This window comes from Saccopteryx leptura, chromosome 1 (assembly GCF_036850995.1).
Source record: "Saccopteryx leptura isolate mSacLep1 chromosome 1, mSacLep1_pri_phased_curated, whole genome shotgun sequence".
In the NCBI taxonomy this organism is placed as follows: Eukaryota; Metazoa; Chordata; class Mammalia; order Chiroptera; family Emballonuridae; genus Saccopteryx; species Saccopteryx leptura.
The window spans coordinates 10,211,008-10,223,333 of NC_089503.1; the positions used below are offsets into that span (position 1 = coordinate 10,211,008).

Sequence of the window (12,326 nt, forward strand, 5' to 3'; positions counted from 1 at the left end):
GGCGCGGCTGCATGGAGTTTGGGAACTAAGTGAGGAGCCTGGGGTCTAGGGTTTGGAGTGTAGTTGCCTGTGTTGAGAGAAAACCCAAAAGGTCAGTGTCAGGATGGAGGTCGCAGAATGTCCCAAGCGCCCCCCCCCCCCCAGCCGCTTTCTGAACCCCTTGGTCCTTCCTGGAAAATGTTGATTCCCAGTTCCAGCTGGGTGGATGGGACTTGGAGCTGCGACGGGTTCCTTGCGGATGAAATAACACATTGCATCCGCTGGTGGTAGAATCAGGCCCGGCCAGGACAGGGGGCGGTGGTATGGGGTGGGGGGAAGCAGCACCTCGGGCTGGCGCGCCCCCTAGCTCCCTGGTCTCTCCCCTCCACTCCTCCCCCACCCCAGGAGCCCGCTCCAGGGTCCCTCCGGAGTCGGCCCTGCTCGCTCGTCCCAACCCCACTCCGGCCCCGCCCGGCCCCGCCCTCTCCCTTCGGCTCGGGGCAGACCCGCCCGCCCCAGCCGGAGTTACAAGAGCCGCCTCCCCGCGCGGGGGCCCGGCCACTCGGAGCAACTCCGCCGCGGGGACTGCACCGCTTGCCCTGCCGGACCCGCCCCGACCGGGGCTCGCCGCCTGCAGCAGCAACAGCACCGCGACCACTGGCCCCGCGCGGGCCATGGCTGTGCCCTGGGGCTGAGCGCGCAGGTAGGCGCCGCGCGCCCTGAGGCGCGGTCGGGAAACAGGACACGGGGAACAGGCGAGCGGAGGTGGGGTGCTGGGCTTGGGCGAGGCACTTTGGTGGGTGTCACTGTGAGGCTTCAAATAGTTTGGAACTAGCTGGGCAGCCCGGGGCTGCGCAGGTAGGCGACGCGTTCTGGAAGCCGAGCTCTGGCTCCGGAGTTGGGGTGCAAGTTGGGCAAAGTTGGAAAGTCGCTCCAAAGCGTGTTTTGCTCCAGTCCATATTTCTCTCGAGGGCTGATTGTTGGCTCTACTGCACGGCAGGGCGCCGCGTTCCTGGCCTGGTGGCCCCTGCCCACCCCCTCCCTCTCCACGGGGCGGTGGCTCAGCGCGCTGCTCGGGTCCTAGTCCATGTTTACTGGACAAGTTTCCAAGATCGTCGCCGCGGCCCCTCAACCCCTCCGGGCGCCCCCGCGCCGTAAGACCCTCTGCTGTTCCTCCCCTCTCCCCACGTCTCCGCCCAGAACTTCGCGTCTCGAGTCCTCCCGACCCCACCCAATTCTGTACCACCCGCCTCTCCCGCTCTCGCTCCCGGCTGCCCTCCAGTCCCCCTCCAGTTGCCCCACCCTAGTCTTGCCCCTCCGTATCCCGGCTCCCGAAAACTCCCTTCTTTCTCTAGGGCCGCGGACCTGGAAGTTTGCAGCGCGCCTCCCAGCGAGACTGGTGGGAGTGGGGGGTGGAGGACATAATTAGGGAGATTCCTGCACTGGGGCAGGCGGAGAGGGGGACTGCGCCGCAGCACAGCCCTTGGGACCGCCCCTTCCCCTCGGGAGGCGGTGCTCTCTCCCCCAACCCACTCCCAAACTCGTCCGGGCGGGACGGCCCCCGCCCCAGCGCCTGGATTGGCGCCAGCAGCCTGAGGAATGTGGTGGTTGGAGCCGGTGACTAATTCAAACCAGAACTCGGGAGGAGTGGTGAGGGGCAAAGGGGAGGAGGAAGGGGCTGTATGCGGGAGCCGGGGGCTGGAGCCGGGCTTGGCGTAGGAGGAGGGCTGAGCTGCGCTCTGCAACCGTGCGCTGAAGCGGTGCGCTCCGGCAGAGAGGGCCCGAGGGCCAGGTCCCGCCGTGGAGTTGGAAAGGCAGCGTGCTTAGGGTGTGTTCGGACTGTGTTATGTAAGGCTTTCCCATGCTGGGAGAACGTGTACAGTGTGCAAGGGCCTGGCTCTCCCCTGATAGGGCTGGGCGTCCCCTGCTGTGTCAGGACAGGGGAATGTGGGGGCGCAGCCCCTTTATGACGCTGGCCAGAGGGACACGTCGAGTCTGAGCAGGGCTGGCAGTGCCCCTTGCGTGGGAGTGGAGCGGAGTGGGCCGATGGGGCATCTCACAGCCCTAACTGGGCCGGAACACCGTGGGGGATGGCTCTGGCGCCTCTGCTTGATGTGGCCACAGAGAATTGTGTGCAGTGTGTGTGCTCGCGCCTTTCACTGGGCGTGGCCACGGAGAGGCAGTGGTGCGGCGCCCCCAGGGAGCCTGTGGCGGCTGCTTAGGGCCCTGCTCTGTGGAGTGGATTTGTGGGAAGGCAAATCCAATGGTCGGAAGATCCAGGTGGGATTTTCCCATGGCAATGGGGTCCTTAGAGAATGACCTGGAGTTTCTGGGGGAAAAGGGACCCAGATATATACCCGTGTCCCCAGCACAGCACTGGGCACCCAATAATTGGCTTTGAAAGCTTCCTGTTATTAGAATCCAGCCTTTATTGAAGGAATCACATGCCCCTCCTTGTACAGCCTGACACATGGTAGGGATTGGGCTGATTTTGCGGGGTGCAGTGATGCTTGGAGGCGGTGGTGATAGGTGAAGGAGAGGGAGTGGGGGGAAGAGGGAGAGATTGCAGGTGCCTTGGGAGACCTTTCAGGACCTTCACACCTGTGCTGGGTCTAAATTAGGGGAGTCGATTCTGCTGTCATGCCCCCCTCTTCCCCTGCCTGCCACGAGGGAAACCCCTGGGGCAGGGTGTGGCACTCACTTCCTTTCCGAAGCTGAATGGGGAAGCGTCCTTCCCCACAGAGGGTGATAAGCTGGGCCAGCGTGTGGGAGGTGAGTGTGCAAAGTGCGGAGTGGAGGGAGCCCCAGGCTTAGGGGGTGCTTCCTGTGAGCTGTGAGCTGGGGGATCAGGGAGGCTGGGAGAGGGGCTGGGACTGGAAGAGCTTAGCCAGCAGAGGACACAGGGTCCAGGTGCTTGGAGACAGAGTGAAAGGTGCCTCTAAACCCTGTCAGTAAGAGTTTGCACCCATAGACATTGATCGGAGAACAAGAACACACAGGAAGCCACATCAGTCATTCCGGACTCAGCACTGCCCCACAGCAGTGAATTAAGGATCTTGGTCTGGGGGGCTTTTTGAAGAGCGAACCCCACAGAGTTGAGGGCTTGTCCTAGCCAGTCTTGGGTCAGGGGGTGAGTGTCAGGGCCTACGGTGGGACAGGAGAGAGTGAACTGTGGGAGACTTGTGAGGGAGGATGCCAGCGTCAGTCAAGGGCAGGGCATGCGCTGGGGGGTCCCTGGGTCACCGCAGTCCCAGGGAGGCCCTGGCGGAGTTGCCTAAGCACCACCAGGCTGGATTCTTTGGCTCAACCGGGAATTGGCTGGCTGGCCCTGGCAGAGCTCACCACCCAGAGCCTGAGGAGCTGGTTTGAGGAGTTGGGGCAAAGCTGTGGGGGTGGAGGGGTGTGTGGGGCTTGGGGTGTGGTCACCTTCCTCCAAACTTGGGAACCGCCTGGGGGCAGACTAAGGGGCAGACTGGGAGATCTAGTCTGACTCCTGACAGGAGCTCCCCCCTACTCCTAGCCACCCCCAAGTTTCTCTCCCTGGAGCTGGGCTGACCGTGTGGAAGGGAGTTGGCCACTGCAGAGGGTTTTGGATGTTATAGCAGCCAGTGTTTAGGGCCTTCTGCTCTCTTTGTCTGCATGGCTTCACCCAGGCTCCCAGGGAGCTGCCATTTCCCAAGGCTCCATCCACCCTGCTGGCCCTCAGGCCTTCCTGAGCAAGCGCAGTCTCCTCCGTGTCTGGGCTTGCTGAGGGGGTGTTGGTGGGCCACGGCAGGGCTCCGCAGGAATGTATGTTTTGGTGAAGGCCCTCTTTCTTCCTGCTGGCCTTGGTTCCCACCAGGGCACCCGCTGGGCTGTTGTAGTTGGCGGTCCTGGGTCCAGAGGTTGATGTTTCACTATGGTCTTGGGTCTGCCAGTGTCACAGCAGAGAGGTGTGTGTTATTACCTGTCAGGGGGTGTCCCTCCCTCTGAACATGGTGGTCCTCGCATTACTGTGGGCCTGTGTGTGTCCCCGTTGCTTGTGACCAGAAGCTTATAGGGCAGGGGACAACGATGGGACTCTGCCCTGGTTGTAGAGGTTTGTTGGGGGCTGCGAGGGCTGTAGATAAGGACCGGGGAGTAAGTTTGTTTCTCCATCCTGGATGGTTCCGGGCCCTGGAGTTCGTGTCCAGAGGCCCGCAGGAGGGCAAGGACAGCCCTGGGAGTGAGGCTCTGCATTGGTCGGTCGGGAGGGGCATCCTGCCGTGTCCCTGGGGGCCAGAACGGAGGTTCTAGGGGAAGGGGAAGTGCCTGGAGCTGATCCGGCTCCGCGTCCTGGCTGGGCTGGGGGTGGCTCTTTGGCAGCCAAGTGCCCTGCACTGGCGTGGCCTGACCACTGGGTGGAGAGCTGGGCCTTGGTGGGCTATGCTTAGGGTGCCAGGAGGGCCAGGGGGCAGCTCCCAAACTGTAATCTGCCCCCTCCCCCCCAGGAGAGCCAGCTCCTTCTTCACCTCTACCCTGTGGAGGGCGACACCGGCAGAGCTGGTGTCCGAATTCCAGCAGCTCAGGGTCAAGGCCCGCTCTTCCCTCGCTCTGTGACCAGGTGCGGGGACTTCCTGCTGGAGATGTAATGCTGTCCCCAGCTCCCTGTTACAAGGAAGAGGGAGAGTCCCTCTTGGTCAGGGGAGGAAGAGGGAAGCTCCCTCCCTGCTGGAAGTGAGAACTAGGGACTCCTGGGCTTCAGAATTCCCTGGGGAAGTGGTCAGGGGAGAGAGCCCAGCAAGCAGCTGGGGGGCTGGGGTGGGAGCGGCCATGGCCTGGAAGTCCAGGTGCAGAAAACCAGCATGGTGGTGAGGGCTGTAGAGGGCTGGAGTGATGAGCCTAGAAACACTTTCTCCTGGTGAGCTGTGGGCAGGGCCAGTGGCCCAGGTACGAGCCAGCAAGCCAGGTACGAGCCAGCAAGCTAGGCAGGTGCACGCAGGTGGAGAGAGGCAGAGACCCTGAGCACCAGGGTAACAGGTATAGGTGCCCTCCAGGATGGGCAGGGCCTGGGGCTGCCCTGACAGGTGTCTGTTGTGATCAGGTGAAGGCCGGGCCTGCGGGCCTGCTTTGGGCTCTGAGGAACGGGCAAAGTGGCCGACAAGTGTGTCTTGTGTGCATGGGGTCTGTCTGTGTCCTGTGTGTCTTCTCTGAATGTCTCTGCAGGGCTCATGTCACTGGTGTTTGTCTAATTCTCCGTGACAATTCCATCCTCCCATTTAAGTTGAAAGTGACCCCTGGGGGTGTGCCGCCCAGAATCAGCTGCGTGTTAGAGTTTTTGCTTCCAGCTTAGAATCTGGAGATGACTGTGTAGGTCTACTCCAGTTACAATAGGGCCTGTTTGCTTTTTTTTTTTTTTTTGGTCCTCAGAGGTCTTGGCAGCTGCATTTGTGGACCTCCATTGGGAGGCTTAGGCCCCAGCAGAGGCCCACCCCTGGGTTTCTCCTTGTTCCTCTGGGATGAGAGTCTGCCTGCCATGGCTGTTCCCGTTGTCCAGTGAGTGGACCTACTGCCTCGCCCTCCCCCGTGCCCCACTCTTCGGGTTCTGTGCCGGCCGAGCCCAAAAGGGGATGTTTCTCTTGGCTTGGACCTGCTGCAACCCAAGAGAGTCTTCAGGTGAGCTGAGTTTTCCACAGCTCAGGCTTTCTGAACCCTGGGGGCATCGCCTTGTTAAGCCTCAGAACCAAAAAGACCCCTCAGATCCTGGGCTCCGTGATGCTCGGACGCTGCCCATTTGGGTTTGCTGTTCCGAATCTGGACCAGGACGAGGCCCATCTTCCTGTGGGTGAGTCTCTCTGGTTCTCACCCTGCCCGCCTCCAGTGTAGGTTTCTCTCCTCTGCTTCCCTGCCTTGTGCGTTTTTCTTTGTGGTTTCTCGTCCTGTGTGTGTGTGTGTATTTGTGCCTTCGCTCCCCGACCTGGGTAAAGGCTGTTGTTGGCCTTGCTGTCGGAGGACTCTGGGCTTGCGTTTCAACCCCGGGTCATGCTTAGGCAAGTCATTTACCTCTGGGGCCTGTTTCTGGCTCTCTAAAACAAGGATATCAATTTTTAATCACATAGGGTTGTTTGAGGATCGAATGAGACCCCAGGCGTGGAACTGGAGCGAGGGCCTGGCATACCGTGGGCACTTTGCCAAGTTCTCCTGCAGCCTGTGGGGGTTCTCTTCCCACGTGCAGCTTTCTCTTCCTCTCTGAGGACTGCTTTCCGTCTGCGGGGTGTTTATGAGAGTAGGTCGCCCCTCCGGGCGTGTCCCTCTATTCTTTGAATGTCCCAGCCCTTCCTCCTGGTTGTACATGTTTGGGGCTTTCCCCCTGGTGGTGGTCTCGACTTCTGATGGTGAGTCATTTCATGCCCCTCAGCGCGGGACTGCGTCTGCCTGGCCTGTATCTATGGTGAGTCAGTTCACTCGTGAGTGTGCACGCGCGCTTGCGTGGAAGTTTCATTGCGCTTTGTGTCCTCCTCATGGTGGGTGGGCGTGCTTTTCTTTGCCTTAGCGTCATTTCTTGTGTCCCTCCGGTGCTGGCTGGTGCATGTCTTGTCTTCAGGTTTGGGGCGTTGAGGCCCCTGGCCTGTGTCTCGGGCTGTGTGAGTGTATCAGTTCCTGTCATCTTGACACTGATGCTAGCCGCAAGCTTGTCTCTGATTGTTGCAGCAGTAGGCTGGGTCCCTCGCTGGCTGTCTTTATGCTGGCTTTGGCTTTGGGAAAAAGGGAATTTGTTTCCTGGTGGCAGTGGGGAAGGCTGCTCCTCGGCGGGCCACACCTGGTGGAAACCCTCTACCCAGGGCGAGGGGTCTTCTTCCTGGATCTGCCCAGGTGTTGCTCCCAGTCTACGAAGATGGCACAGGCAGAACCCTGCTGCTTTGCACATCTTTGAGGGTTTTTTTTTTTTTTTTTTTTTTCAGAGACAGAGAGTGAGTCAGAGAGAAGGATAGATAGGGACAGACAGACAGGAACGGAGAGATGAGAAGCATCAATCATTAGTTTTTCGTTGCGCGTTGCCACACCTTAGTTGTTCATTGATTACTTTCTCTTATGTGCCTTGACCGTGGGCCTTCAGCAGACCGAGTAACCCCTTGCTCGAGCCAGTGACCTTGTGTCCAAGCTGGTGAGCTTTTGCTCAAACCAGATGAGCCCGTGCTCAAGCTGGCGACCTCGGGGTCTCGAACCTGGGTCCTCTGCATCCCAGTCCGACGCTCCATCCACTGCGCCACCGCCTGGCCAGGCCATCTTTGAGGTTTTTAATGGACGGGCAGTCTCGTCTTCTTCTTCTCGCTGCTTCTGGCCTGAATTTCACTCTGTTCCTTAATCTCAGATATGTGTCCTTTCCGTCTCGCAGCCGCATGACCTCACCTTTTCCTTTTTAGCCATCTAAGCAGCCCTTGGCCTTAGCGGGTCTCCACTCCAGCCCAGCTTGTCCCTTCAGCAGAGACACTGTGGGCCAGTGTCGGGTGGAGCACGGGTGGGCAGCTAGCAGGCTTTGGGCTTTTGGGTCCTCACACTCCCCCATTCTCACCTCTGGACCTCGCTTTCCCTGTGTGTAAGTGGCAGGCCGTGCTATGACCTTTCTCTGCAGTGGTGGGAATGTTCTCTATCTGTGCTGTCCGATATGGTAGCCACGTATGGCTGCTGATCTCTTGAAATGTGGCTGCTGCAACCAGTGAACGAAATTTTGAATTTAATTTCAGTTAATTTAAATTTAAATAGTCACATGTGGCACCACATTGGATGGCACAGCTCCGAAAGCTTTTGACACTTGGCGAGTGTACAGAATTCCCCACAGCATCAAAGGCCCTGCTTTGGGTGGCCTGGCTTCCCCTATCTTGTGTGGAGGCAGGAAGGGCCGGCTGGGCTTGGTCCAGGCTCCAGGGGTAGGAGAGGCTGAGGGGGGGGGGGCCCCGATGCAGAGAACACGCCCTGGCCACGGTGGCCTTGAATCCCGATCAGTGCCCCCATGTCCAGTCATCTGCGTGGCCCAGATCAGATGAGAGGGGACGGGAGTCCTTCCTGGCTGTGCCAGGAGGTGGCCGAGCCAGAGCAGGCAGGGCGGCTGGCAGCTCCACCTGGCCAGGGAGCCAGGGGCCCTCTGCCAGGGCCGTCCCGTGGCTGCGGGTGCCGTGCCTCCCATTCCCACAGCCTGTGGACCCCTCTTCTCTCCTCTGGATGGCGTTCTCCCCTCCCCAGCAGCACGGGCCCAGGCATGCAGCAAGTCCCTCGTAAGCCCCCCCAGCAGTGCTTCTAGGGACTCTGTCCCCAGGGCTCCGCCTGGCTGGGGGCTCCGTTTGAGGAGCTGGTGGGGAAGCCGACCTTGTGTGTCCACTGATGCTCCAGTCTCTCTGGCCCCGGGGGTCTGGCCTGTGAAACACTTTGTCCCTTGGTTTGTAGGTGTGACCCTTAGCATGTTTGGAGCTGTTGGGGCCGCAGTGACTCATTGGGGAAGGAGGGAGGGTGGGGCTGAGATGTGGGCGAGGGTGAGTTCGCGCTCCCCCCTCGCCCGCTGCTGGCTCAGCACCAGGATGCTGGGCTGAGAAGCAGGGCCCCACTCAAGGAGGAAGACAGGGGTGCCAGGTGACTCGGTGGCTTCAGAGATCTGAGAAGCCCTCCAGCTGGAAGGTTTTTTCCTGCCCTGCCCTGCCTGGCTCTCATCTGCAGGGCTGGCTTCTCAGTGCCGGACACTGGGGAGGGACCGGTGAAGTCCCAGCTCTGCTTTCAGGTTGGGAAGGGTCAGCATGACTTCCCACCGCCCTCTGCCTGTCAGGAAGGGACAGGCAGCGCTCCCCTCACTCCTGTGCCAGAGGCTGCTCGCTCTGCATGGCTCTGCAGAGCACCAGTGCTGAGGAGACCCGTCATAAATAGCGCAGGTGTGAGTTCAAGGCGCTGGGGACATGTCGGGGTCCATGTGGTTGTCTGCCCCGGGTTGTGGTCTGCTAAGTGCCTGTGAATGTCCAACAATCGTGCTTTTTCTCAGAGGCTAACTAGCATCTTGCAGACTCCATTTATATATAGTTTATTCCCACTAGAAGTGTCCCAATCTTTCTGGAACATTCTGAGGCTAAACTGATCATCCTCAGAACACCTTGCTCATACTTTATATATGGGACAGGAACTGAGTCTTTAAATCTCCATATCTGGCACATGGAGTGTATTCAATAAATGTTTAGGGGATCAGGAGGGAAGTTAGGTGACAGTCCAACGCAGCGTGTAATTCAGCGCCGAGCTGAGCTGCGTGTCCCTCGCTTGTTTGCTCAGCAGAGGCCGGTACACTGTGACACGCACAGGAGGGGATCAGTTTGCACACATTTATTGATGGGTTGACCGAGTTCCGCATGTAAACAGCTTTAGGGCGGGGTGTGGGGCGGGTGCTCCAGGATTTCCAGCATCCCCCTCAGTTTCACAGACAAGCTTCTAGATGATGCTGCCCCGCCATTTTGTGTGGGTGGCTGCAGGCCGCGGCTGCACCCAGAGACCTAGGCTGGGGCTTCCTTTGTTCAGCTGCTGCCTGACACAGGGCTGGTGGAGCTCCCAGCTGGCGTGGGTCCCCCGGGGCTCGAGGACTGAGTTAGACGGGGTAACCTGGAGTCACTGTCGGCACCATCCCTGCTTGCAGGCCTGCCAGTTGCCACCAGTGAGGGAGACACCGAGGAGTATCTGTCCCCTGAGGAATCTTGCTGTGTTAAAGTTGCAGACGTGACGTGACAGGGTGTGGGTGAGAGAGGTACAGATTTGGGTCCCAGCCCAGGCACGGTCGCTTCCTTTTTTGTGGACCCGGGGCACATTGGCCTTTGAATGTCAGCCTTTCCGTCTGTAGGTTGGGGACAGTAACATCTCCCTCCCGAAGCTGGCGTCAAGGTCCTAATGGGGACGTGTGTGTCGCGTGGCTACTGGGCACCGGAGCTTGTCATGCATGCTCGCTCTCTCCCTCAGTCCACACGGGGGGCCTGTATCGTCTCCGTTTTCACAGATGAGGAAATGGAGGTTCAGGGAAGATGAGTGACCCGGCCAGGGTCACCCGCTGGGAGGATGTAGAGCCTGGGTCTGACTGAGTCTGGCCTCCTCTGCACCCCCCTCCCATGCCTCCCGGCTGGAGAGCCATGTCTGAAATGGAGTTGAAGACCGTGAGCGTTGGGGTTTTGGTCTGGCCTGGGGAACAGGACGTCCAGCTACTGCTGGCATGGCCACTGTTCGGGTTCGAACAAGCAGTTGTTAAGTGCACATATCGTTGTGACTTTTCCCTAGGCCGTGTGACCGCGATTCCCCACAAGAGAGACTGAAGAGAGGACAGGAAGGAGGGGCGGGCTCCTGGCAAGGCATTCGCTCCTGAACCGAGTCCTGCAAAAGGTCAGTAGGGGGGCCCTGGCCGGATCGCTCAGTGGGTAGAGTGTCATCCTGGCATACCAGGGTCGCGGGTGTGATCCCGTCAGGGCATATGTGAGAAGCAACCAATGAGTGCACAACTAAATTGAACAATTTGATGCCTCCCTCCCTCCCTCCCTCCCTCCCTCCCTCCCTCTCTCCTTCCCTCCCTCCCTCTCTTCCTCCCTTTCTCCCTCCCTTCCTCTCTCAAATCAATGGGAAAAATAAAAGGTCAATAGAAGGGAGGGTGATAGATGTGGAGGTAATGGGAGGAGAGGGTGGAAACCCCTGGGTGACATCGGGAGGCAGGGCTTCAGTGGGAGCGACGAGGGGCTGGTGACCTCCAAGGCCACTTGCATACACTGTCCGCTTCCCACCTTGTCTGCTGCGCCTTGGAGTATCTGCGGCGTGGAAGCAGCCACCTGGGAGATGGCGTGCCTCTCCCCGGGAGGTCACTGCACCCAGGATCCCTGGCCTCTCGTTCCTGGCCAGACGCCCTGTGGCCAGCGTCTTCAGCTCATCCCCTTCCCTTGTCCCAGATGGAGAAGGAAGAGGAGACAACCCGGGAGCTGCTGCTGCCCAACTGGCAGGGCAGTGGCTCCCACGGGCTGACCATTGCCCAGAGGGACGACGGCGTCTACGTGCAGGAGGTCATGCAGAATTCCCCTGCGGCCCGCACTGGGGTGGTCAAGGAGGGTGAGTCACCTCAGGGTGCGGGCTGGGTGCTGGGGTGGGGTGGGTACGGCTGATGGAGGGAAGGACAGGGAGCCGGCAGAAGTGGGCATGTGACTGGGGACGGCCAGGTCCCAGCGCCATCGGGATGGTCAGCACCCCAGCCTCCTGTCCCCCGCACTCTCTGCATCTGTCACTTGCTCACAGTCCTTGAGGAAGGTGGTCAGGTCATGTGGGGGTGGGGTGGAGACACAGTCCTCAGTTTTGATTCCAAAGCTCTTACACTTTGGGCAAATGCGTTGACCTGTCTGCCTAAGCCTCGGTTTTTCCATCTGCGCAGTGCGTATTCTCATACCTGCTTTGCAGAGTGGTCGTGACGTGCATTAAATACGAGCCAGTTCGAGTGCCGAGCACGCAGTGTTTGTGTGATTTTTCCATGAGACCTGCTTCTTGTTCCTCCCTGCTCAGGGGACCAGATTGTGGGTGCCACCATCTACTTTGACAACCTGCAGTCAGGCGAGGTGACGCAGCTGCTGAGCACCATGGGGCACCACACGGTGGGTCTGAAGCTGCACCGTAAGGGGGACCGCTCCCCTGAGCCCGGCCAGACCTGGACCCACGAAGTCTTCAGCTCCCACAGCTCCGAAGTGGTTCTGGTGAGTGCCTTGCCCGCCTGTCTGCGTCCTGACCTCCCCTGGCCACGCTGACCTGCTGGCCCCACTTGTTGAGCCTTCTTCTGCCTAGTGGGCCTCTCTTGTCATTTCCACTCCTAATGTCACCCCTCTGCACTCTCTGTTGAGTCAGCCTGCTTGTTCCTATTCACATGTGGCATGTGGCTGCTGCCCCTAAAAGTCAGGCTCTTCGGAGTGCCACAGTGTGGGAACCGACTCGTGCTGTCTGGTCCCAGCTGCCAGGAGGAAGGTCGGCTGCTTGGCTGGAATCTTTGGCACGATTGCCCAGGGGCCCAGCCCTGCCTCACAGAACACTCTTCTACTTTCGGAGGCCTGGACTCATCTGTGAGCCGGGCAGCTGCGCAGTGCCTGAGGGGCGTGCCCCTGCTCCTTCTGATGGCTTGTCTGTGTAACAAATAATGGGTGCTCAGGGGAAAGGGTTTGCCTAAGCACAGCCTCTCTCAACCCGGGGGTCCTTGCAGGATCCTCCACCCACTTAAACAACCACGCCAGGGATTTGAGAGTCCAGAGCCTTAGGGTCAAGTCGGTGCAGAGTTGGTTGCCCGGAGGCATCCCTGGTACTTGACCAGTCGACCTGAGTGTAGAATTGATTTTAAATCCTTCTCCTAGACGTTG

The 12,326-nt window shown here is 59.7% G+C and overlaps 1 protein-coding gene across 1 annotated transcript in view; it reads left to right on the forward strand.

The window, feature by feature from the left end:
- Positions 1–524: 524 nt before the first annotated feature.
- The window catches only part of AHNAK (AHNAK nucleoprotein), a 29,649-nt gene continuing 17,847 nt past the window's right edge, over positions 525–12,326 (forward strand). The window contains exons 1-4 of the mRNA XM_066360543.1: positions 525–682; positions 10,231–10,332; positions 10,887–11,043; positions 11,488–11,675. Coding sequence (XP_066216640.1) covers positions 10,887–11,043; positions 11,488–11,675 — 345 coding nt within the window. The 5' untranslated portion in view covers positions 525–682; positions 10,231–10,332. The remainder of the gene's footprint in view (positions 683–10,230; positions 10,333–10,886; positions 11,044–11,487; positions 11,676–12,326) is intronic.